General features: G+C 36.5%; 1 protein-coding gene and 1 long non-coding RNA gene across 2 annotated transcripts; both read right to left on the bottom strand.

Annotated features, from left to right (window-relative positions):
• Positions 1–14,493: 14,493 nt before the first annotated feature.
• On the bottom strand, positions 14,494–16,160 carry LOC104105044 (uncharacterized). Its single transcript, XR_011411262.1, has 2 exons — positions 15,836–16,160; positions 14,494–15,230 (listed from the first exon to the last, which is right to left on the bottom strand). It is a non-coding gene; the product is annotated as an uncharacterized lncRNA (long non-coding RNA).
• Positions 16,161–19,579: 3,419 nt separating this feature from the next.
• On the bottom strand, positions 19,580–25,905 carry LOC104105043 (probable serine/threonine-protein kinase At1g54610). The gene is made up of 7 exons (XM_009613269.4): positions 24,885–25,905; positions 24,494–24,778; positions 24,078–24,395; positions 22,851–23,078; positions 22,086–22,186; positions 21,597–21,714; positions 19,580–20,119 (listed from the first exon to the last, which is right to left on the bottom strand). Exons 1-7 carry the CDS (start codon positions 25,284–25,286, stop codon positions 19,838–19,840), a joined length of 1,734 nt encoding a protein of 577 aa, XP_009611564.1. The 5' UTR covers positions 25,287–25,905; the 3' UTR covers positions 19,580–19,837.
• Positions 25,906–27,849: the final 1,944 nt, after the last annotated feature.

Genomic DNA, 27,849 nt, shown 5'->3' with positions numbered 1-27,849 from the left:
CTCCTGTCATTGGAAGAATTATCTGTGATAAATAAGATGATTCTAAAACAGTATATACTTCAAAGGACATAATGAAAGATATGAAAAAATAATATGGTATTGACTTAAGCTACTGGAAGGCAAATAGATCAAAGCAAAAGGCACTTTAGTTTTTGAGAGGAGACCCAAGTGAGTCGTATGCAAAGTTGCCGAGCTACTTATATATATTGATGCATTTCAACCCCGGGTCGGTTGTGAGTTTGAGAAAATCGGATGAAGGACACTTCATGTATGCTTTTGTCACATTATATGCATCAATTAAGGGATGGGAGTTTTGCAAACCTATTGTTGTGGTTGATGGAAGCTTCCTTAAAGCAATATACAGAGGGACGTTACTCACAGCTTGCTCGCAAGATGCTGGAGGTTTGTTTTAGAAAAACTCTATTGTATTTCATTATTTATATTCATGTATATCCATATATCCCATTGTGTATCAGAGTATCCTTATATGTATATATGTTCATATTATGTGTATATCTATTTATACTTATATCTTTCTTTTATATCTGTGCAATCGATTACACATCTATAGGTATTTCATCTACGGAATAACATAAAAGATATATACAAGAGGAGCCAAAAAGAGCTAAGAGAGATATTTTTCGCTACGGCAAGAGTCTAATCACAATATGACTTAGATGGAACAAATAAATAGAAGAGTGAAGGATTACTTATTTGATATTGGGTATCACATGTGGTGTAGAGCGCATGCAAAAGTAAACAGAATAATGACAATGACTTCCAATATTGCAGAGTCAGTAAATTCAGCTACTAAGGATGCAAGGGATCTTCCTATACAACAATTACTTGAAGAAATTCGAATGTTGATCGAGAGGTGGAACTACACAAATCGAAATACTGCACAAGCGACATTTACAAAGCTTACCTAAAATACAATGATATACTGGATGAAAATCATGATGTATCACAGAATATGATGGTATGTTTATATTATAAAATATGTTCCTTGTTTTATATTCATATTTATCTACAGAAACACTTAAAGAAAATCTATTGGATTAATCTTTTGTATTAGTTACGCAAAGTCTTGACTAATATTGCATTTCTACAAAATATAGGTGAGGCCATCAATTGAAAACTTACATTCAGTTATTGACAAGGGGAGGTTGTTCATCGTTTGCCTTAGGGAAAGGACATGTAGTTGTATAAGGTTTCAATTAGAACAAATACCATGTCCGCATGTATGGGCAGTGTTGAGGTCAAAAAACTTAGAGGGTGAAGATTACTGCTCTATGTATTACAGCAATAAATACATGTTAAAAGCATATGACATTCCAATTTATCCTCTTCCAGATGAAAGTACATGGACAATACCTGCAAAAGTATTAGAACAAGTTGTGTTGCCACCAGTCGGGAATAAGGTGCCTGGAAGACCTAAGAAGGTGAGATATAAGAAGCTAAGAGGTCAAAGAGTTCATGCAGACAATGTGGAAGTGAGGGTCACAATAAGAGAACATGTAGAAATATACCTAATCACCACTGAGTGGTCTTGTTCCCAATAGATTATAATTATTAGTTTAAATGAAGGCAGGACTTAAATATAAATGACTGGAGTATATATCAAATTTAATAATGATGAAATATTGTTCATTTTAATTGTAACTCAAGTTACTTAAATTTTGCACTTGTATAATTAATTTTTAATTTATTAGAGGTTGCATTTTTTCATGTATATCAAAATGTATCATACAATTTTGCCGGTCGAGATCAATACATTAAGTTGTATTATCTTCACTCTAGTTATTTAAATTCCAAAAAGAATTTGAATATTCAATTGCTGTATTATCTTCACTCTAGATGAAAGGAAGATAAGGCATGTTAGATCTTAACTGGAAATGGAGAAAATCTTTTACCATGTCTCTGGATTACTGTAAAAAACTTTGATTATTTTCTCTTTTTAGAAGTGGTAAAAATAAAGGGGATAATATAAAGGTACTGATGTGGTGGGAGAGGATAAGGAGGCTAGTTTAGAGAATGGGTGCGTGGATCAGGACCACTGCCCAGTTAGATGGATAAGAAAATTATTGCGCAAGCAAAGCCTCACCATGTTAGCAAAATGGATATTCAGTTCTGCAGTTGTAGATGCCTTATCCAAAAAACTCTTTAATCTCTACTTTAATAATTATGAGGATATGCAAAGTTTTTAGAAAGAGCTAATGTGACAGCGGGCGAAATTAGGATTTGAAGTTTATGAGTTATAAATTTACAATCGAATTTATAGTTCGTCTTGGTTACTAAGTATAAAGTAGATATTTATACATAGTTAGGGTCTAAACAAAAGCTATTCGTTCATTGGAAACCATAAAGAACACTCTACCTTCACCCCTTACTAATGATGATATCATCCAGTCACCCAATTACTCAATTATTTTTCAAATTCCATGATATACAATGCTCCTGATTGGACATAGAATTGTTTTAACTTTTTTTCAAAAACACTTTGAAAACATGTATATCATCATGTATATTATTGCATAGACATGTTTATATTTTTATAGCACATGATTTTGAACTATTTAATCATTTTATAAGAAGTTGTTTTACTATGTTGTCATATTGAACACTGAAGTTTATTGACACGGAAAGATATAATATTACGTAAGGATAGGGGTGTACATGGGTCAGGTTGATTCGAATTTTCTAATTACCAAACCAAACCAATTGTATCGGATTATTAAATCTAAATACCAAACCAAGCCAATAAAAGTCAGGTTTTTTAATCTCGATTTTTCTCGGGTTTTCGGTTTTTTCAGTTTTTTTTTCATAAAGTCTTCATTGCACAAAACGTAAAATTTGTGCTCCAAATATTTCTTTAATCCTAGTACAACAGAACTATATAAGTCATTTTTTAATAAAATAACATAAATATGAGATGAGCCATGGCATTGTACTAAAATATTCAACAATAAAGATAATAAAATCACGTAAATAAATATTATTAATAAGCCATAATGAAAACAAATAAAATTTAAAATTATGACTAATAAGTACTATTATTTACATAACTAACCACTAAAAAAAATAAGTTATACATTTTATATAAACCATGAAAAAACAAAAAAAATAGATATCCAACACTATATTCATTCATAGTACAATTGAATTGAATGTCTTTTATTAGCATTAGTATTGATTTGATTTTGGTTTAGGATTTATTTGAGTTACTAACATTTATGAACTATAAAACTTATTGGAGCATCCAAAAATTATAAGCTCATGCTTGAAATAATACGTTAAAAGATAAAACTATGAAAAGCTTAAGAAATATTTATAAACTGCACTACCAAAAATAGTTTAATGTATTAAATATATTTAAAATTTCTATACATATGTTGTCGGGTTGGTTTGGTTTCGGTTTGACTTTTTTTAGTTTAAACCAAACCAAACCAAATATAGTCGGGTTTTTTTCCAACACCAAACCAAATCAAACCAAACCATAGTCGGATTTTATTTTCTTGGTTTGACTCGGATTATCAGGTTGGTGCGATTTGTCAATTTCATTTGTACACCCCTACTTAAGGATATACAAGATAGGATATACATCTTTGTTCTTGTTATACATACAACAATACAATATATACATATAACTAGTCGCATAGTTGTTTGATATACATATCAGATATACATAGCAGAATATACATGTTTGTTCAATTTGATTGTAACGATCCAGCCAGTCATTTTCGTTTCCCTATTTACTGCTCATTCTGTACTTTATAACTGATATATGACTTACCGGAGTAATTGTTTTAGGTCCGGTGAGGATTTGGAATGAATTAGAACACTTAGTTCCAAGTTTTAAAGCTTAAGTTCAAATAGTGATCGGATGTCGACTTATGTGCAAACGACCCCGGAATAGAATTTTGATGATTCCAACAGCTCCGTATGGTTATTTTGGACTTAGGGGCATGTTCGAAATTTTATTTGGAAGATCGTAGTTAAATTAGGCTTGAAATGGCTAAAATAGGAATTTAAGTTTGAAAGTTTGACCGGGGAGTTGACTTTTTGATATCGGGATTAGAATCCAATTATGAAAATTTTCATAGCTCCGTTATATCATTTATGAGTTGTGTGCAAAATTTTAGGTCAATCAGACTTGATTTGATAGGTTTCGACATCGAATGTAGAAGTTGGAAATTCTTAAGTTTCATTAAGCTTGAATTGGGGTGTGATTTGTGATTTTAGCGTTGTTTGATGTGATTTGAGGTTTCAAAATAAGTTCGTATGATGTTTTAGGACTTGTTGGTGTACTTGGTTGAGGTCTCGAGAGCCTCGGGTGAGTTTCAGATGGTTAACGGATCAAAAGTTGGACTTAAACAGCTGCTACAATTTCTTCTGCTGGAAATGCAGAAAATCGAGCCCAGGATCAAAGCCCAGAAGTCGAGCCCAGGGTCGAGGGCCAGGATCGAAGCCAGGGTCGATGCTCAGGATCGAAGGCCATGATCGAAGGCCATAATCGAAGGTCAGGATCGAGGGCCAGGATCGAAGCTGTAACGATCCGACCGGTCGTTTCAAGAGTTATAGCCCCATTTTCCCCATTTCTACTTCTTTTTGTGTTATTCAGCTATATTATATTATATCGGGTTAGTTGGTTCGGGACCGGAGTGGTTTCAGAGTGAATTGAGATACTTAGTCTCTTAAGTAGAAACTTAAGTTGGAAAAGTCAACATCCAAATTGGAAATTTGGCGATTTCGGTCGGCAGTGGAAAATTTGATATCGGGGTCGGAATGGAATTTCGGAAGTTGGAGTAGGTTCATAGTGTCATTTGTGACTAGTGTGCAAAATTTGAGGTCATTCGGACGTGGTTTGGTTAGTTTCGGCATCAGTTACCGAATTTGGAAATTTAGAAGTTCTTAGGCTTGAATCCGAGGGTAACTTGATAATTTGATGTTGTTTTGAGTGATTCGAAGGTTCGACTAAGTTGGTATGTTGATGTATGACTTGTTGGTATTTTTGGTTGAGGTCCCGAGGGTCTCGGGGTGATTCCGGGTGGTTAACGGATGTGTCGAAGTTGGAAAATGCAGCTGAAGCTGCTGCTTCTGCTATTTCCGCACCTGCAGAAGGAAGAGTCGCAGGTGCGAGGCCGCTGGTGCGCGTGGGGAGTTCGCAGGTGCGGAAAATGCTGGGCTAGGTAGGATGCGCAGGTGTGAGAAGGGTATCGCATCTGCTAGCCCGCAGGTGCGAAACCTGGGGCACAGATGCGGAAAGGGGAAATGCTGGGCAGGCTTCGCAGAAGCGGAGGAAACGCGCAGGTACGCCTTCGCAGGTGCGACGAGTTTGCCGCAGATGCGGAGTCTGGGCGGATAAGTGAGTTGCGCAGGTGCAGCTCCTTAGACCGCAGGCGCGGTCGCGCGGGTGCGAGTAAATGGCCACAGGTGCGAGAAGCCTGGGCAGAGGGTACATATTGCACACTTTGCGAATTTTGGTGAATTTTTCACCATTTCTATTCGATTTTGGAGGTTTTCGGGAGAGATTTGAAGAGGGAATCAAGGGGTTTTCATTGAGGTAAGTTACTTGAGCCCTAATATTTGTATATATAGTGATTTTTCGTTGTTTAATCATTGTAATTAGTGAAAATGAGGGGTTAGTGCTTGGAATTATTGGAGAGTAATTTAAGGATTTGAAGGACCAAACGATGTCGGATTTTGATGAATTTGGTATGGTTAGACTCGTCAGTGAATGAGTTTTCTAGTTTTGTGAATTTTGTCGGATTTCGAGACGTAGACCCGGGGGCCGGGTTTGAGCCAATTTCGGGTTTTGGTCTAATTTTGAAACTTTTCTTATGAAATTCATTCCATTAGCGTATATTGATGGTATTGTACTGATTGTGAATAGATTTGGAGCATTTTGAGGCCGAGTCTTGAGGCAAGAGCATTGCGGGGTAGAGATTTGACCAGTTTGAGGTAAGTAACGATTGTAAATCAAGTCTTGAGGGTACGAAACCCCGGATTTTTAGTGACGCACATGCTAGGTGACGGGCGTGTGGGCGGGCACTGTTGGGAATTGTAACTTGGTCCATCCCGTAGCAACTGTAAAGTTGCATACTTTGTTGAAACTATATAATAGTTATATGTTTTAGAAAGAATTTCTATAAATTGGGCTGAATGCCATATTTGGGCATTGCGCCAGTATTGTTTGGACCCTTAGGGGCTTTTTTTCTTACTATCCTCTCATTGTTTTCGATTGAAAATCTATACTCAGTCATGTTTATACTTGTTTACCGCATAACTCAGTTTTATTACTAGATTTTGATGCATATAAATATTGTTTTGGGCTGAGCACCTTGTTTTTACTGAAATGCCCGAGTGGCTTGAGAGGTTTATGACTGAGTGCGGCTGAGGGCCTGATTGTGCGGATGAGTATGGATCGGGGCAGCCCGCTTGCAGCATACTTTATTATTATAGCACATGAGTTATCCATGCAGATTATAGCGCTTGGGCTGAAAGAGCCCCTCCGGAGTCTGTACACACCCCCAGTGAGCGCAGGTATCTACTGAGTGCGAGTGCTGAGTGCTGAGTGACTGGGAGGCATGAGTGATTGTGAGGTATGCCTGAGTGGCAAGAGTGATTGTGAGGTATGTCCGAGTGGCAAGAGTGATTGTAAGGTATGCCCGAGTGGCACGAGTGATTGTGAGGTTTGCCCGAGGGCCTGTATATGAGTGATGTTTTGCCCGAGGGGCTGTTTATGATTTCATAATTTTGCTCACCTTTGCATTTTTTCTCTGTCTGAAAACTGTTGAAAAATATCTTTAAATGATTTTTACTGGAACTGGGTTAAACGAGATGTTTTGATTCAAATCCTGATTTTAAAAGCATGTAGTATTTTACTGAGATTTCGCGATACGAATGTTATATGCTTTATTGCTCGTCACTACTGCTCAGTCTTTATTTATTGTTGTTACTTACTGAGTTGGCGTACTCACGTTACTCCCTGTACCTTGTGTGCAGATCCAGGTGTAGCTGGACACAGTAGCGGTTGTTGATTGTTCTGGTTGCAAATTTTATCGGAGATAGCAAGGTAGCTGTTTGGCGATCGCAGCCCCTGCTCTTCTCCCTCTTATCTTCCTCTAGTTGTATTTAGCTATTTTCTAGGTTGAGTTAGCCTTGACATTGTTAGACAGATTGTAGTAGATGCTCATGACTAGTGACACCCCGATGTCGGGCTTTTTCTTCCGCACTTTTATTTTGATTTGAACTACTTTTCGAAGGTTTTTATGTTAAATAACATTAAAATTATCTTTGAAATGAAAATATCATTTTATTTTGGAAATGAGTCTGCTTGCCTAGTTCCACGATAGGCGCCATCACGACATGTGTTAGTTTGGGTCGTGACAGAAGCCATGATCGATGCCCAGTATCGAAGGTCAGGATCGAGGGCCATGATCGAAGCCATGATCGAAGCCTTGATCGAGGGCCAGGATCGAGGCAGGACCGAGGGCTGCCTGGACAGAATTATAAAACAGGGGACTTCGTACCTTGTGCAGTTTTTGACGAATTGGAGCTTGAGGAGAGGCAATTTTTGATAGATTTTCAAGAAAACAATATTTGGGTAAGTGATTCTAACTCGGATTTGGTCAATATACATGAATATATCATTATTTTCACCATTTAAATAGTGTATTGAGATAGAAATTTGGGAAAATTTTAGAAATCTCAAAGAAACAAATTTTTGAGATTTCGGTGTCGATTCAGAATCGGATTTGAGTGAAACTGATATGGTTGGACTCGTAATTGAATGGGTTGTCGGATTTTGTGAGTTTTGCCGGATTCCGAGATGTGGGCCCCACGGGCAATGTTTGAGTTATTTTCGGCTTTTTATTGAAAAATATAGTATTTTCTTATGAAATTGATTCCTATAATTTTTGTTGACTGTATCGAATTATTTTGGCTAGATTCGAGCCATTCAGAGTCGGATATTCGTGGAAATGGTATTCTTGCCGATTGATTGAGCTTGGTTCTAGGCAAGTGACTTGTCTAACCTTGTGGGGGGGAAATTTTCCCTAGGATTGGTATTGATGTGATAAAAGTCGTGTACACGAGGTGACGAGTGTGTACACGAGCTAAATATGAAAGATTATATTTTTAAATTGTGTAGATCACTGTTGCATATTAATTAAATTATTAAATATTAATATATTCTCCATCATTGATCTGATTTATATATTTTAAATTTGTTTGACCTTCTCCTGCTAATTGTTTTCACATGTTTAGCTTAAACTTGGTTTCTTTTATTCTGTGCATTATTTGAAGGTGGAATTTCTTTAATTTAAATATTATTAATATGAAGTATTTGATATTTTGAATTTGGAACCGAGGCGACGTATTAAAAAATTTTAAATATTATTTTTGCTGAGTTATTTATTCCCTAATATTTTGTGAGATTTTGTACTCATTGTCATTGAGCAGTGAGCTCCCTGTTGTGGAAAGTATTGTTGTTGTTGTTTATTTTGGCAAATTGAATTATTTGGGCACTTGAGGTGCAAATTGTGATATATTGTGATATTGATACGCATGCGATAGTATAAGGTCTGGGTGTTGAAACGCATGCGGTGAGATAAGGTGGCTTGATACGCGTGGCTAGTAGGGGAATTACTAGAAGTCATGCGGTGTGATAAGGGTGGCTAAAACGCGAGATACTATTTCGGAAAAAATATTTTTCTTTAAAATTAAATGTGAAGGCTCCCATGGTGATATAAGGAAATGAGATATTGTGAATTTCTTTATGATTTGGGACTACGAGGCGGTACCTCGGGAGTGCCCTTGTTGATATTGATTTATGGCCGCAGTTGCCTTTGATTAATGTTGTAATTTTCTTAAAGTTGAAAAGAATTCTGTTTTGTTTCCACGAGGTATTATTTGCCATTATTTTGCGTAGTTAATTGGTGACATACTACTTACTTGATTCATTTCCATTGTCATTTTATTTTTATTATATTGTTAAATATTTCACCTTGTCTTTCATTATTCCAGTAGGACCTGACCTGACCTCATCACTACTCTACCGAGGTTAGGCTTGGCACTTACTGGGTACCGCTGTGGTGTACTCATACTATGCTTTTGCACATATTTTTGTGCAGATCCAGGTACATCCTATCAGTACAGACATCAGTGAGCTACCTGTGTACGGAGACTTCGAGGTATATCTACCAGCGTCCGCAGACTCCGGAGTCCCCTTCTATCATTATTATGTTGCTTCCTTATTTTACTTAGACCCTGATATATATAGATACATTGAGGATAAATTCTTAGAAGCTTGTGACTTATTTCTACCGGGTTTTGGGAGTTGTAATTATGTGAATTTGAAGATTATTTATTTTAGATTTTTATTGTTATTCCGCATTGATTGGCTTACCTAGTCTTAGAGACTAGGTGCCATCACGATATCCTACAGAGGGAATTTGGGGTCGTGACAAGTTGGTATCAGAGCTGTAGGTTCATAGGTGTTATGAGTCACAAGCAGATTTAGTAGAGTCTTGCGGATCGGTACGGAGATGTTTGTACTTATCTTCAGGAGGCTATGGAACTGTTAGGAAAACATTCACTTCTTTGATTCCTTATCGTGCGCATTGTTGACTTCAAAGTTCTAAACCATTGTCTTTCTATTCTCTCACAGATGGTGAGGACACGCACAACTGAATCCGATGATCAGACACTCGCGCCCCCGATGATCACCGTATCCTCCGTACCATGGGTATTATGGATTCTAGTGGGGTTTCTTTCACGGCATTCTAGATTAGAGGAGCGGCCTGCCAGTGGTGGCGGGCATATGAGTTGGATAGTCCGGCTGAGGCAGCTTCACTTACTTGGACTCAATTTTTTGATATATTCTTGAGGAAATATGTTCCTCAGAGTCTTAGAGATGTATGGCGTGCAGAGTTTGAGCAGTTGCGTCAGGGTGCTATGACCGTGTCGGAATATGCGGTCTGATTCAGTGATTTAGCTAGGCATGCACCAGCCTTAGTTGCTACTATTCGAGAGCAGTTTCGCAGATTTATTGAGGGTCTCCACCCTAGTATCAGATTCAGTATGGCCTGAGAGCTAGAGACAGACATCACATGTCAACAGGTGGTGTCAATTGCTAGGAGATTGGAAGGTATGCGGATCCGGGAGAGGGAAGAGAGGGAAGCTAAGAGACCCCGAGATTCTGGCACATATAATAATGCTCGTGCCCCAGCTGCAGCCGTCATAGTAGAGGTTATGTGAGCCGTCCTATTCATTCAGCACTTCCAGCTTCCAATGGTATTCCGGCTACTCCCAGACCTCAGGTTCCATATTATGCACCGCCAGTGTCTTTTGTACCTCATATACGGGGTGCCTTGAGCGAGCAGTCTAGTCGATCAGGCCCGAGCCAGTCCTAGTAGCCACGTCCTCCGAGCGAGCAGTCTAGTCTAGGAGGGGTGCACCTCCGCAGGTTTCTCAGGCCCCTTCTATTCCACAGGGCCCTCATGCTTCTCAGGCCATGATTACTGCACCAGTTGCCACTCCACCTGCACAGCCAGCTAGAAGTGGAGGTCGGACAGGTAGAGGTCGCCCTAGAGGGGGAGGCCAGGCCAGATATTATGTCTTTCCTGCTAGGACAGAGGCCATTACATCTGATTCTGTTATCACATGTATTATTCTTGTCTGTCATAGAGATGCATCAGTCTTATTTGATTCAGTCTCCACTTATTCTTATGTGTCATCTTATTTTTCCTCGTATTTGGGCGTATCCCATGATTCCTTGAGTTCTTCTGTTTATGTATCTACACCCGTGGGTGAATCTATTATTGTGGACCGCGTATATTGGTCGTGTTTAATTGTTATCGGTGGTTTTGAGACCAGAGCTGATTTATTATTGCTCAGTATGGTGGATTTCGATATTATTTTGGGCATGGACTGGTTGTCGCCCTATCACGCTATCCTTGATTGTTACGCCAAGACGGTGACGTTGGCTATGCCAGGTCTACAGAGGCTAGAGTGGAGAGGTACCTTAGATCATATTTCTAGCAGGGTTGCTTCATTTCTTAAGGCTCAACGAATAGTTGAGAAGGTGTGTGATGCGTATATGACCTATGTGAGAGATGTTAGTGTTGATACTCCTACCGTGGAGTCAGTTCCTATAGTAAGGGATTTTCCTTAAGTTTCTTCAACAATTTCCCGAAGAACACTATCTGTAACGCTCATGAAGATTGCACTCAAAGCCTCTCCGTCAGGTCAGCCTTCTCTGTCTCTTTCATCTCTTCAGGAAAATACTCATCAATTGCCTTCCATAACCCTTGTAACACCAGGGACGATTTCATCCTAATCTTCCATAGACTGAAGTTAGAACCCCCGTCAATTTTCTCTATTTCACACTTTGTTGAAGATGATGAAGACATCTTAACCCTAGATTATATGTAGAAACTCGAACCTTGCTCTGATACCAATTATTGTGAAAGATCGTGGGTTAACTAGTACACAATCACACACAAAGCAAATAGAGAAGAAAAATTAACACAAAGATTTAACGAGGTTCGGCTAAGCCTAATCCTCGGGACAGGAGCAGAGAGTTTTTCACTATAAATGAAAAGAAAAGTACAATACAATCTATAGAATCTCCAACTACAACCCCTATATATAAATCCCAAATAGTCCCAAACCTATAAGAGAAAGGTTTCCCAATTTGATAAGGGCTATATGTTTTCCTTTCCCAAATCTATTAGAACAATAGGTCTTCCTAAACCTATAGGGATTATGGGAATAGATTTAGCATACCTTATTTGACACCAAATCAATAAATATATAATATGTGTCACACCTCAAATCATCACTTTAACTATGTAATTTGTGAGACACGAAATGTGAGTAGTTTTATTTTTTCTATGGGTCAATATGCCCTAATTAGTGAAAATTATTTTCCTTTACGAAGAATGAATATATTCGACTTAGTTTACCTATGCCCTAATTAGTGAAAATTGTTTTCCTTTACGAAGAATGAAGATATTCGACTTACATTACCTATGGGCTATGAACTTAATAACTCGTATTTGATTGCTTCAAATTAACGAAAAACGAAGGATACTCCTAACTGAAATAAGAATATTCAAGAACAAAGAACAATATTTAGTATACAAGTAAAATATTCGATATATGCATAGACAGTCAGAGGCGAATTTAGTGCAAAAGTTACGGGTTCACATAAACCCGGTAACTTTTGCAAAAATTTTGTATTTGCACTAAAATTTTTATTAAAAGTATAAAAATATCTAGCTTGAAACCCAACACGTTGGTCCAGTTATCATATATATATATATATATATATATATATATATATATATATAGGATCGGGAACCCGGGTAGTGCGAAATATAGCCAAACAATGGTATAATGGCAATAACAAAGACAATGGAAGTTGATAACAACGACAATTAAAGTATATAAAGAAGACACAAATTTAACGTGGTTAAGTCAAAGTGACCTACGTCCACAAACGGATATGGGCAATTTACTATAACAATAAGAATACAAAAGAGAGTACAAAATTAGAGTAAATACTCTAATTAATCCCAAATACCCTAAGGGAATAACCTCACAAGATCACTCCAAAGAAAGGGTTCACACAAGTGCTTCTCAACAACTCTCATACAAAAAACTCTTAATAAAGGAAGAAAGGAAGAAACAAGAAATGAAAACTCAAGTCTTGTTGGTGTGTTTCCAAATGAGTAGAGAATCCGCATTATATAGGGAAGAGAAGAAAGAAATGCTTGGCCAACAATTGGACACATCCTCTCAAAATACAAGGCTATTTATTTGGCCAACAAGGCCTTAAATAAAAGGCTCCAAATGTGCTAACAAGGCTCACAAATAAAAAGCCTAAAAATAAGGCCATCTTTTACAAATCTCCACCTTGGCCTAATTTTGGCTGATATAGTAAATTTGCTTCACCTTCTCCGCAAAAGCCCCAATGGGCATATGTCAAAATTTAATGCCATCAAAATCAGACAAGTTGTCTGATACCGAAACTGCAGTAGGGCCTATAACAGTGGAGCCCAATAAAGTATACAACGAACCATATCTGTGTGCTTTCATGATCACAAGAGCATCTTGAAAAACTTTTAAAACTCCACCATCACTAGTGAATTTGCACCCAAGGAATTCTAAAGTGCCCAAAGATATGAGATTTTTCTTCAACTCAGGAACATATCTAACATCGGTGAGAGTTCTCACCACATCATCGTGCATTCTGAACCGAATTGTACCTTTGCCAATAACGTTGCAAGTAACATTGTTACCCAGTTGGACAACTCCACCTGCAACTGAATCATATGTAGAAAACAAGTCCCTGCTAGGACACATATGATATGAACAACCGGAATCTAAAATTCACTCATTATCTAATCTGAAACTAGTTTCAATTGCTAAAAATATAGTTCCCTCAATCTCATCAGTTGCTACACTAGCTTCGGCGGTGTCAGTATTTTTGTGCTCATTTTTTCTTTCTTTATGCTTGTCTTTATTTTTCAGTTTATAGCATTCAGAAATATTGTGATCTTTCTTATGACAATAGCGACACTGTAAATTATTATATCTGGATATGGAGTCGGATTTGCCCCTAACAAACAAGCCAACTTCCGCTTGAGTTCCACTAGCTTCCCTAGTAATATCACTATCTATCTATTCTTTTGATTTTAAGATAGATTTAATATCCTTATAAGAGATATTATCCTTTGCATAAAGTATAGTATCTCTTATATGCTTAAAAGATGGGGGTAGAGAACAAAGCAGTAACACGGCTTGATCCTCATCTTTAATTTTAGCATTTATATTACTCAAATCCATAAGAATGGAATCAAAAGTGTCAAGATGAGAGAGAATAGAGGTACCTTCACCCATACGGATTGTATAAAGCTTCTGCTTCAGGTAAAGTCTATTTTCCACCGTCCTCTTCATATATAAGGTTTTCGATTTTTCCAACATGCCTTTGGCTGTGATTTCTACAGAAACTTCACGTAAAACCTCATTTGAGAGATTTAAAATGATACATGCTTTTGCCCTTTTGTCTATGACTACAAACTCCACATCCGTCATTTTATCCGGCTTATTCTCATTTCCTTGTAACGCCAAGTCTAAGCCATCCTGAATTAGGATAGCTTTCATCTTTAATTGTCATATTTCGAAGTTTGCACTTCGATCAAATTTCTCAACATAGGTCTTTGTTAGAGTCATTTTGGCTATTGAAACTAACCCGGTTAGATCCGGCTCTGATACCAATTTGTTAGGATCGGGAACCCGGATAGTACGAAATATAGCCAAACAACGGTATAATGAAAATAACAAAGACAATGGAAGTTGATAACGACGACAATTAAAGTAGATAAAGAAGACACAAATTTAACGTGGTTCGGTCAAAGTGACCTACGTCCACAAGCGGATAGGGACAATTTACTATAACAATAAGAGTACAAAAAAGAGTACAAAATTAGAGTAAATACTCTAATTAATCCCAAATACCCTAAGGGAACAACCTCACAAGATCACTTTAAAGAAAGGGTTCACACAAGTACTTCCCAACACTAACTCTCATACAAAAAACTCTTAATAAAGGAAGAAAAGAAGAAACAAGAAATGAAGACTCAAGTCTTGTTGGTGTGTTTCCAAATGAGTAAAGAGTCCTCATTATATAGGGAAGAGAAGAAAGAAATGCTTGGCCAACAATTGGCCACATCCTCTCAAAATACAAAACTATTTATTTGGCCAATAAGGCCTTAAATAAAAGGCTTCAAATATGCCAACAAGGCTCACAAATAAAAAGCCTAAAAATATGACCACCTTTTACATATATTAACTTTAGATCGTTCTAGAAATCCATAAACTTAAACATCTGAATCTGCCACTGCACATAGTACAAATATACAAGAAGCATTATTACGCACATGTTGCACTTTTTTCTTTTCTTTTTGGCATTACATCAATTCATGATTGAACACTTATTACAAGTTAAAAAGTTTGATTTCAAAGTAGATTATCACAGTAGAGTGCCCTCGGCTGGAGCGGGTGAGCCGGGAAGTACAACGGGAATATCTGGAGGTTGAGGTTCAAATGGGCCAGATGCAGATCCTGCGCCTAGGCCTAGAGGAGGATCACGACGGCCTAAAGCCCAACTTCGTCTGCCTACACAGTCTTCCAAGGCCCAACAGCAGCATAGGAAATAGAAGCTACCACAACACACAATAAAAAAGTTAAATGTTAGTATTAGTAGCAATCTATGTCTCGTGCATAGAAATGCTTAAGCGCCCTTTGGTTTGACTAGAAAAACTTATCTCAATTCCTGCAAAATCTTGACACTTATATTTTAGAAGTTTATGGTTTTCTACCACCATCACGATCTCAAGTTATATATATAATAATAATCGAGTAAAATATTTACTAGCGAATTTCTTAATACATATACGTTATCCAGACAAAATTAGGAGCAGCTCCTAAGTTACATGAACTCATAAGTGACACTCTAGATCTGCCCCTAAGCGTGAGGCTAGCTAACTACAGTGTTGTTTCAATTTTCAAGGTGAGGTGACCTGTATAGATCCCCTGCGTTTTATTTACTGATCAAAACAGTTGTAATAAAATACAAAAGTGAGTCTCCCTTTGTTGTGGTGGAACAAAAAAAATCTCCATTTGTTGCTTCTTTACTTAATTATTGATCCTCTATATCGTGACAACTTACCTATCCGAAAATATTCCCCAAAATATTAAAGTAAAAACAGATAAAATGAACGAACTTGCGTAAAAATACTAACATGAGGTTGATAGCAGTACTAACCAAGAAGAGAGGGCAAAGCACAAGTTAGAAAAGTAGCGACGAAAAAAACCAGAACCAACGGTACTATGATGATAGTGTTGATGTGTCCAACCAGGATCAGATCCTGGTCCAGCCATACTCGGAACATTTGGTGGTGCTGGTACGTACATCTTAATATTATTCTCCTCAAATCTTGTTAAACAAAACCAATCATAACAAGAAACTGAGACTTGGGTTTTATACAAACAGTGTTCGACTGTTTTCTCGTCTAAGTTACGAGGATGTCTTATCTGCTTATAGTATATGGATAGTGACGGAAAAGGCATGAGATCTTATCGTGGAAAGAAAGCGGTGGGAAATAGTTGATGCATATCCTTTAATGTTCCAAGTGTATTGCTTCCATGCATGCATATCCACGTATAGTATTCTCACCTTCCTTTTTTATTTTTTTATTTTTTATAATAAAACTATGATATTCAAAACGACCCTACGCATGCTGTAATTTCACAAAATATCTTATTCCAAAATTGGATAACAATTAAATTTATACGCAGTTTAAATGATACGTGATTTAGTTCAATACGAATAATTAACACTAATAGATAAATGAATTAAAGATGAAATAAACGATCAACCAATCGCAATGTTAAGACCACGACTGATCTTAGATTGAACAGTGAGCTGGTCCTCGATTGAACCCTCGGTTCAAACCCAGTCGCGAATAAAGAACAGAATGAGTGAGTAATGCCTTTAACAGCAGAGGCGGATCCAGGATTTAAACTCTATGGGTTCAACTTTTAAATTTTTTTGATTGAACTCATTATATTTTTAAAGTTATGGGTTCATATCTACTATTTTTTGTAATATTAATGAATTTTTACATATAAATTTTTACTATGCGTCGAATGTTATGGGTTCAATCGAATCCATCGAGTATACCCTACATCCGCCCCTGTTTAACAGTAGCTAGAAGACAAAAGTAAATATTTATTGCTTTGAATTGCTAGTATAAGTCTAAAAGGGTAAAAATCTTCTTTTTCCGATAATTGTTGATCCATAATCGATATCAAACGAGATCTGCATCGTGATATTCGATTGATGGCGAATATTACGGCCCTCTATCTGGGAATGTCGGGCATACGAAACCTTATTTTTGGGATCGGTTTTGTGCCGTGCTCTGAGGAAAAGGCTTCTGAATAAATTTTTTGGAGTCCGGTACCTTCAATATCGGGGTGCACTAGGAAGCACATCATTACTGGGAATCACTTTATTATTTTCACCGTGATGGCCTGATTTAGCGTCAACGTTCAAGTGAGTCGACTAAGAGTTTGACATTTTTAGGCTGGCCTGGATTTAAGATTTCAAAGAACAAGCGTAAAATAGGGTGTGTTATGATGATTTGTATTAAATCCACTATTATCTTTAGCCCCATGGTGGGCGCCAAACTATTTATCCCAAAATTGGGTAACAATTAAATTTGTACGTTGTTTAAAGGATACGTGGTTTAATTCAACAAGAATAATTAAGAATAACATATAAATAAATTAAAGACGAAATAAACGATCAACCCAATCGTAATGTAAAGACCAGGATTGATCTTAGATTGAATAATAAGGTCATCCTCGATTGGACTCTCGGTTCAAGCCCAGTCGCGAATAAAGAACAGAACAAATGAGTAATGCCTTTAGCAGTAGCTAGAAGACAAAAGTAAACATTTATTGTTTTGAATTGCGTGTTACAACGTGTAAGACCAAAGAAAAACTTCTCTTTTATATAGTAGGAGAGTTTCAATCCTAGTATTAGTCTAAAAAAGGTAAAAATCTTCTTTTCCCGGTAATTATTGATCCATAATCGATATCGAACAAGATTCATGCCGTGATATTCGGTTGATGGCAAATATTACGGTCCTCTATCTGTCATGCACAACCGTTCACCGTGTCTCCCAAGGTCTAGAACTTATACTCGGTTTGGGGTGCATCGCCTTACCATGCCCGATGTCGGATATATCGTTCACTCTTCCTGGGTCTCGATACGAAGAGTCTCTGATCTCGATTACGATTTTGCGGATTCGTGCTCCTCTTTCGTTCTCTCATCGGGCAATCGGGATAGACATTGCCCCGATTTTACCCATACATATTTATATCTTCTGCCAACACAATTATCGAATAATTTTATTCACCAAAACTTAAACTAGATGAGAAAAGACGATAAGGCAGGATCACCTAAAGTACTTTTGCCTCTTATGAGGTTTAAACCTGAGGCCTTCGGGTATCTCACCTTCAACTTCAAATCAAACATAACGCATGTAAACCGTGGGCCAGTGGGATAACAAACTGTTTTATCTCGTATTTTTCATGAGAAGAAAAAAAAAAAAAAGACGGGTTATGTTTTTTTCTAGTTTAATAATTGACGTCTAACTGGATAATAGTGGACTAGTAGTTAAATAAGTTCAATCACGAAAAATAATTACATTAACCCTGTGATTTTGCATTATAGATGTTAATTTACTACATAAATAAGTGATAAAATTGAATTGAACAGAAAAGACATATTAGTGGAGGACCCCCTGAATACACCAAATAATATTTCTTCTCAGTAGCATATGATGGACCGTTTGACTACTTCAGTAACATACTAATGTTTTCTTTTTTCCTATGTACCAAATTAAGTTTACTCGATTTAATCTTGTATCGAGAACTGGACTCCCATTAATATCTTCATAAAGATAGGGGTTTGTAGTTAATATGGATCTGTAGCTAAATGGAAGTGTTAAAATTAAAAGAAACTTCAGACAGTCCTAGAAATTTTATGTCATACAAGTGTTGAAAGTTAGGAAAATGGAAGTGTTCAAACTGCAGCCACGAGTTCATGAAACAATAAAAATGGAAATTTATAAATAATTGCTCCATCCAATCCAATTTACGTAACCCTATGATCTTTTTTATTTTAAGAATGACCTATTTTCTAAATTTGAAAAAAATTTAACTTAAATTTTCATTTGACCCTTACTAAAAACTTTTATAGCTCCACATATGACAATGGTATGTTTAAGACCAAAAATTGTCAAAAAACTTGTAATTACATAAATGTTATGACATGTAACATGTTTAACACAACAAGTATCAATAATCTTTTCTTCTTTTTTAAGCTCCATGTCTAGTCATATAGATTCAAAACAACCTGAGCACGAACTAGTACCTTCTGGTTTTGTTGCAGCCACCCACCCACAGATCATGCAATTAAAGAATTGCACACAATAGTCTCTACTCATTCTCATGTAATCATTAATGTACTCATTCACTAAGAATAGGAGAAGAATGACAAGATTTACTTTTACAGTAAGGATTGCCACTTAGTCCAATCCAAGGAGCAAACACAACTTATAACTTTTCATCATACTGTGCTCTTCAACTCTTCTCACAATCTTACTCAACAGGTGCGGAGTCCAGAGGCATCAGAAATTATGAACTGGGATACCAGGGAATTCATTAAGGAGATACATTTAAATAGATCAAGATATCGAGTGTAGATCTTGCAAGAAAAATGGAAGACAACATTATTTCAAGTCATAACTATGTGGGCAGTCTTTCTCTTTTTCACCTTTTCTTGAGCTGAGGGTCTACGGAAACAGCCTCTCTACCACCAGGTACGGGTAAGGTCTGCGTACATACTACCCTCCCCAGACTCCACTTGTGGGATTAGACTGGGTCAGTTGTAGTTGTTGTACTATGTGAGCAGAACATGCAAATGTAAAAGGATACAACATTTCTGAGATTGTTTATTAGGCTTTTCATTGATCTAAACAGAGTCTGCTAATATGAAGAAACAAAATTTACATGTACAATAATGAAAAGATTCTCATTATCCAAAAGAATACAAAGGAGAAATACTACGATAAAAATGCTTTTTTACCTCTCTATGCTGTTGAGAAGCTTCTTGATTTACGTATAGGACAAATAATCTGTAAATTTTGCAGCTCCTTCAAGTATACCAATTATAGAATATCACATCATTCATTAGACTTTACATGCTTTCTTTTCCTTTCTTGTTAGAATCCTTCTTTGATGGCTTTGTCTTTCTTCTTGGAGCACCAGTGGCAGGTTCCACCAATGGGCCGGACCACGTTTGGATCGGTTCTTTTGAATATGAGAAATTCATGGATGTGAATGGGACTTCTGACGGTTCATAGCCTGGATCAATGTGATGTGAAGAACCCAAGGTATAACCTAATGTTCCATCCTGGTGTGGGGGAGGAAACTTTTCACTCTTGCTCTTCGCGTTTGCTTGTGTTACTAGACGCCGCCTCTGTTTAAGCAAGTTAAGCAAAAGTCAGTAACAACAAGGCCAGAATGCACTAAAGAAATAAATCGGAGGATTGAACGAAAATGGAATTATATAGCCCTTCCGACGTTCAAATTTATATGATAATTTCTATTTTCCAAATGTAAAAATGTTGACCCCATTCCACCAGTAATACTATTTATTACAACTCCTAAAGTTTTGAGAATTTAAATTCATCAAAGAATCAAGTTTAAACTTCGATGTGTGTTTTCTCTATCAAACAACAACAACAACAACCCAGTATAATCCCACTAGTGGGGTCTGGGAAGAGTAGTGTGTACGCAGACCTTACCCCTATCCTGGGGTAGAGAGGCTGTTTCCGATAGATCCTCGGCTCCTTCCCCCTCCAAGAACTCTCCACCTTGCTCTTGGGGTGACTCGAACTCACAACCTCTTGGTTGGAAGTGGAGGGTGCTTACCACTAGAGCAACTCACTCTTGTCAAACTAAGTCAAATTAACATTTTAAAAATTGTGCACCGTCAAATGTTATGACATAAAATAAAACCGAGGGAGTAGTATTTCCAGACGTTGTAACATGAAAACAAGCACTTGTTTGCTAATTTAATTGGAAAGGAATATTGTGTATAAAATGTAAAACTACTAGGAAATGCAATGACGGAATTTGACAATCATGTCAAATGCGAAACTACTAGCAGACAACCCTCTCTTCCAACTACTAATCATTGACAAGCAATATATTGACCAATTTGGCGTGTAATTAGCCCAATGCAAAAAAGACGAGGTATGTTGGAGAAATGTACACTTCAGAATCTCAATAGCTTTTACTACTTTCCTAATTATAAGATAATAAGATGGCAACACAGAGAAACTATTCAATCAACAACAACAACAAACTACTTTCCTAATTATAAGATAATAAGATGGCAACACAGAGAAACTATTCAATCAACAACAACAACAACAAACCCAGTATAATCCCACAAGTGGGGTCTGGGGAGGGTAGTTTGTACGCAGACCTTACCCCTACCTTGAGGGTAGAAAGGTTGTTTCCGATATACCCCGACTCAAGGAAAGAAGGGAAACTATTCAATCATGGGTAAGAAATTAACTAAAAGCTGAAGTTCGACTTTGAGCAGATATTTTGTTCTCTTTATTTTGTAAGTTTTGCGTTGGAACTACTCCGACAGATTCAGATTATGCATAAAATGCATATGCAATTTTACAACACTTGGATGGTAAAATATTAGAAGCATGACATGACACAGGTAAACTAGTTTAACCCTGGGATAGAAATTACCTGAAACTGAAAATTTGACCATCTTTATATTTTATTATCTTTGTTTTGTTAGTTTCACGTTGGAACAGCTCTGACAGTTTCACATTATGCAAAAAATGCATATGCAATCTTACATGACTTAGATGATGGTCAAATACTAGAACATAAAGGTAATGCTGAAATGAGATTCTTAAATGACATACATCAATATTGACTTGCAGCTCCGCGTTGGCTTCAGGAGCAGGGATTGCCCTCACTGCTCGATCACGGTGACGATTTCTCCTTACACCATCAGCATTGGCTTTCCCAATAGCTCTTTGTCTATTATATAGCAAATAGTTCAGGTAAAAATTTTAGGAGGAAAATGACAAACTGCTTCAGCAGATAAACGTGAAGCAGATAGAAGAAAATGAAGTTCCCCTACTTAATATCACAAAAGTATGCTAATTGAGAAGACAGATTCATGTTTTTGTAACTGGTTCCTTTAGCAGGTCCAACTATAAAAGGGAATTTGCATATGAAACAAAATAATTTTGAACAAATACTGATGAAATATAAAAAGGTATACACAGCAACTAGCTATCTCGACAAGAATGGTTTCTTCTATATACAAAATAATTGATATAAATATGCAAACATGAATATGAAGTGTGGATATAAAATAAAAAACAAAAGGATCCAGATAACTAGACCTTCGAGATTCTTCGTCTCGCCGTTTAGCATCCATTTCTTTGCTGGGTGGATATTTGGGAAGGCTGGAAGGTTCACAGGCGTAAGGTTTGGTAGTAAAGAACTGCACAAGAATAAACGGAACATATATTGACAGTCCTTCAAAATATTCTATGAAAATAAATTTTAGAAAAGTGTAAAACTCTGGCGTCAAATGCTCCACATGCGTCCTTGTGTAACAAAGACATAGGTCAATCAATTCGAGTGCATGTGAATATCTATGAAGTAAAAACAAATAAAACCTTTTTAGTCAATCTTCTTCCTGCATATACTTTGGAAATCCATTTAGCTCTCTAGCAGTTGACGATGAATTGATGCTAAGAAAGGAAATTGATTTGTAAAAGGTCAGCCAAACCAAGTTCTTTGACTTTCTTACTAGTGATGTAACTATGAAGCAAGTCATTTCTTTACTGCCATGTGATGCAATATTTGAAACCACATCATTGGATTTTTCCCACACAATTTTCTTAAAAAGGAAAAAAGCATCAATTCTGGTCTTTGTAAGGTTAATGAAGAGATAAAAAGAAGAAATTCGTAAGCACTAATAATTAGTAATAAATGCAGAAGAAAAAGTCTATCAATGCAGATGAAGAGATTGAGGAACAAGTGCACATGAAAGCAAAAGCGTGAGACTTTAAAACAAACAGAGACTTCATCACTTAAACAGTTAATCAATCAGTTGCCTCAAGTAAAATCATGAAGTAACAAAATGGATATGAACAGCTTACTGCACTCTGTAATGCAGCTGTAGCTGTCTGACGCTCAGCAGGATCAATGGCCAGAAGAGTCTCAATCAATGACAACGATGAAGGTGGAAAATCTTTAAAAGTTTCTGCTATACATCTTCTGTATGATTGCTGAGGTTTGAATATAGTTGCATGTGGAAGCCTCGACTTTTTCCAATATTCTTCTGATGGAGATCCACATAGCTTGAAGATCTTGTGGAGCTGTTCAACCTGAATATTATGGAAGTGTAAATTAATCAAATCATGAAGCTCGCTGCTAAAATCCAATCCATGATAATTTACTCAAAAGTTACAAAATACTGATTGTAAAGCAATCATAAGTCGCAGGGCTACTTTTCAGTTCATGGTCCTCCCACCACAGTCAGTCCAGTGGGAAGGAAGATTTGCACATTGAGGAAAAAGCAAAGACATTTAAGCTAAAGCTGGAGCAATGTTCAGAATTTTTTTCCACGCTTTTAGAACTTTGGTTTGTGGTCCTGCCACTCCTTCCAATAAAAAATCACATACACGCTTAAGCCCAAGATGCAATTGAGTAGCTTAATCCAGATTAAGCTGTACACAGCCATGTCTCAATCTAACTCTGAAGCTAAGCACATTGTGTCATACTTTCACGCGAGCAGTCTGCTCTGACTGCTTTGGTTTCTTAGGCTTAGCATTGTGTGATAGGGGAGAACCTAAAAACAGCCATATATAACTAATCGTCTAATCCGAAACAAAATCTTTCATATCTCCACTTCTCTTTCCTATCATGCTAAAGAAAGTTATTTAGCAGTTCACTGTTCACTAATCTTGATTAAATATTAGAAAAGCTACTTCTTCCCCAAATAAAGATTTCATTTTGTATCGATGAGGAAGGGGAGCCTTGGCGTAACTGCTAAAGTTGTTGCCATGTGACCAGGAGGTCACTGAAGGGTAAGGTTGCGTAGTGCGTACAATAGGCCCTTGTGGTCTCGCCCTTCCTCGGACCCCGTGCATCACGGGAGCTTAGTGCACCGGGCCTTTTGTATTGAAGAGAATTTCAAGTGGAGAGAAATTAGTTATAACCAAATGTACCTTAGTTGAAGGGAAAAAGCTTCTCTTCAACTAAAAGAAACACAAGCAAGCAAATAAATTGATGCAAACAACAAGCACGGCAAAAAAAGAGTTCCTTTTCCTGGTATCACCCAAGACCTGTCACACTATCAGATTGTTTTGACCAACAGACTGTACCTCTGTACGACCAGGCATAATGGGTTTCCCAGCTAATAGCTCAGCAAAAATACAACCAGCACTCCAAAGATCAACACCAACACCATAGTCGGTGGCTCCAAGTAGAAGCTCTGGTGGTCTGTACCATAGAGTAACCACACGACTAGTCATGGGCTGCTTTTTATTGGGATCGAAGAAAGAAGCCAACCCAAAATCAGCAATCTTGAGTGCTCCCCCACTGTCAATAAGAAGATTTGATCCTTTTATATCGCGATGCAACACAAGACGGTTATGACAGTGTTCAAGCCCTGCTAATAGTTGATGCATGTAACATTTAACCTACAAATATTGACCAACAAACAATGTAAACAATTTGGAAGCCAAACACTTGTAGCTAAAAAATCAACAAGCAAATAATACAAGTATATAACCCCAACCTGAGCCTCTGTGAACTTGATTCCAGGGCTTGCAGCAAGTCCAGCTAAATCATGATCCATATAATCAAACACGAGGTACAAACTACAAGACATCCTTGACGTAACCAATCCTCGCAACGTCATAACATTTGGATGATCCAAGCGGCGCAAAATCAAAATCTCTCTTGCCATAAATCTCACACTCTCTGGCTCCAAATTATCAAATCTAACCTTCTTCAGTGCAACAATGTCCCCCGTTAGATTATCTCTAGCTTTATAGACATTGCTATAAGTACCTTGCCCAATCTAAATAGCACAAAAAATACAACACAGAAATGACAATGAATGAGATATTAATCAATCTACAAAACAAAAACAAGTAATTCAACCAATGAGGTTAACAATTGCTTGCCTTAGCTAGCTTCTCAAATGCATCCGCCCTGCGCGGAATCCAACCATTGATAGCCTCTCCAGCTACATCAGAAAGCCATGACGGCCATCCAGCCGCCACTTGCTCGCCGTGCACATTCTTAGGTGGGTTGCTTAGCCTCGGATTAGGCTTAGACCTTCTCCTCTCACCCCTATGCCTTGCATTCTCACCCTTCTGATCCCTACCATTCACAACTTCACCAACATCACTACCTCCTCCGCCGCCGCCTACGGCATCCACTTTATTTACAGTACCAACTTTCTCTCTCCTCCCAGATGGGGCAGCCAAATCTCTATCTACCCCATTTTCTCTCCTACTTCCAACTACAACCTGCCCATTAGGTGTCTCAGAAGATGAAATCTCTTTCCCAAATACACAACCCATTTTCCTACAATCTTAACCCTCATATCTCATCACCCTGGACACCCTTTTTCCTCATTCAAACACTTACAAATCCCGCCACACAAAAAAACCCACATGCAATAAGCTCAAAAGATGTAAACTTCACAAGCAGAACAATCAAATGGAGCAAGATTGAGCTTAAAGATTTGAACTTTTGAGCAAAACAATCAAATGGAACAAGTTTGAGCTTAAAGATTTGAACTTTTGAGCAATTCAAGAAAGCAAAAATATAAATCAATCAAGCTATATCAGAAGTAATAGCTTTTCAAGAATGCAAGTCAAAAAAGAAAAAATCTTGAAGTAGAACAAATAAAAATAAGATTAAGGGAAAAGGGGTTGTTAGATAAATGTGTAAAAAGTGGGATACGCTAATTGAAGAACCCTAGCTTTAGTGCCCAAGAAAAGAGAAGCAGTAATGATTTGGAGTTAAGCCCACCATTTATGGCGGTCAAAAATGGAGTTTGTATGTAGCTATAGAGAAAAGGCAAATATGCACAGTAAACTAATGCTAGTAGAGTAGCTTTATTGCACTTCTTTTGTGGGATTGAAGATCCAACATTTATTAAAGTTTCAAAACTATACTCCCACACTTCCACCCTAAGAAACTACTATGCAATAAATATTTCCTTCTTATTATAAGCTATACATTAATTTAAGTATTACACTTTATATTAGATATTTAGTATTATAATTTACTGCAGTGTTTGGAATATACCGATATTACTCCTATTAAATACTTACCACCAAAAGTTAAAATAGATATTACCCCTTCGCTCTTAACCATAAGCCTTATTGTTCTAGGATAATTGTGATATCAGTTGGGATCATATATTCCACTAATTCAGATTGTGAGTGTCTGTACATCTGAATTAGTCGGGGCCAAAGCGGGTGTTATATATTGAATACTGCATGAAAAATCAAAATAATATTATTAATCGCTGTTAATAGTTTTGATATTAGAATTTATAATTCCCTTACTGGGGAAATAACTAGAAGCAGAGGAAAAGAAGAGATGAGCTTCAGCTTTTTTTTGGTCTTTGGTGGCTGCAGGTCAAAAAAGCACCTCTCCTTTTCTTTTCCTCCTAAATTGTCTCTTAATTATTTTTCCTTTTATTTGTTGTATAATAATGGGTAAACGTGAAATTGAAAGAAAGAATCTATTTTTTCAGAAAGCGTATATTTGTCAATTGACAGAGAGTTAAAACTTAAAAATAATGCTTTGAACAATATAAAGGGAGTAAAATTCATAGAATGTGACTTTCTTTCCTATTTTCCCCTTTAATCTAGAAAGATTATATTTCTTTATTTAATTAGAACTTGTTAATCAATATTTTACAAATAATTTTATTCGGGTTGGTCCGCCAGATATTATATGTATGATGAGATGAGATACTATATGTTTGATCAAACATCATTCTCCAATTTATCTTAATTAATTATTTCTCTATTTACTTATACTTTTTTTCTTTTGATTCTTTTTTTGTTTTGTATTTATTTTTATAACCGTATGTCTAAGAGCTACACTCGATGGAGAAACCTCGAAACGAATACAAATTTTCTGTGTTAAAAATTGGAAGTTGTTTCGATTGCTTTATACTTATTTTATTTATGATTTTTTAGATAACAAAAGATATACAAGAATTATATTGGTCATACTATTATTTTGTTGTAAAGTTAGTATTTTTTTTCTTGCAATGAAAAGTTAGTTTAATAGATGCTTATTAAACTACGCTAAGAAACCTAAAGACGACAAGCATATTCGAACATAATCATTACCATTTTCTTCTTTTATACTTCAATGATAATTGACAAAAATGATTGTTTAGCATGATATGTAGACTGTAATCGAAGTTCCTGTGTATAGCTCCTTAATCACTTTCAATGCCAAAATGTAACTAAGCAAATAAGTATACCTAGAGTAAAGTTTAATTGTACGCATTGATTATCGTGTAAAAAATATTTATTCAATCATATCACTTATAAAATAATTACAAGTAAATTTATATGATAAGTTTAATTTGATAAAATGATAAGCAACACGTTATCACATATTAAAATTCATTTGATAATATATATATATACTCTATTTTATATGACTGTCATTCTAGTTAGAAAGTCAACCGATTATTTTTCAGATGTATTTTTGAATATTTTAAGCATTTCTATTATAAAAACTATATACATTACTTTTAAGCAATTTTGACATGTACGAATTAAATGTGAAAACTAAAAAGAATTTGTCCAAATTAACACTGAAATCTCTTGCCCCTTTCATCATTTTATGGACAGATAGAGTAGAATTTTCGAAATAAACCTCAAGTGCCAGAAAAGTAAAAAAGAAAGAAAGGAAAAGGACATTTGAGAAACACGAAGATTATCGTAGAATTAATATTTTGTTCAGGAATGTGTGTACTATGAGAAATAGTCATTTAATAGCCTATTGTTTATTAAAACCGTGTGCTTGATTGCTTGACAGCAATTATTTTGAGATTTGCTCCACCAAATTTTTAATTAAAAAAAGTAAGTAGTGAATTCTAGAGATCTG

Source organism: Nicotiana tomentosiformis, chromosome 9 (genome assembly GCF_000390325.3).
Source record: "Nicotiana tomentosiformis chromosome 9, ASM39032v3, whole genome shotgun sequence".
NCBI classification, from domain to species: Eukaryota; Viridiplantae; Streptophyta; class Magnoliopsida; order Solanales; family Solanaceae; genus Nicotiana; species Nicotiana tomentosiformis.
Note: the sequence above shows the minus strand (reverse complement) of the source record. Positions and strands in the feature narration are given on the sequence as shown.

Bases quoted from the DNA above. Each gene is read 5' to 3' on its own strand.
- LOC104105043 (XM_009613269.4), bottom strand. From the start codon at position 25,286: ATGGGTTGTGTATTTGGGAAAGAGATTTCATCTTCTGAGACACCTAAT. The intron at 23,079-24,077 runs GTACAGTCTGTT...CATAATATTCAG, and splicing joins TTATGCCTGGTCGTACAGAG to GTTGAACAGCTCCACAAGAT. The intron at 22,187-22,850 runs GTAAGCTGTTCA...ATTCTTGTGCAG, and splicing joins CAGCTGCATTACAGAGTGCA to TTCTTTACTACCAAACCTTA.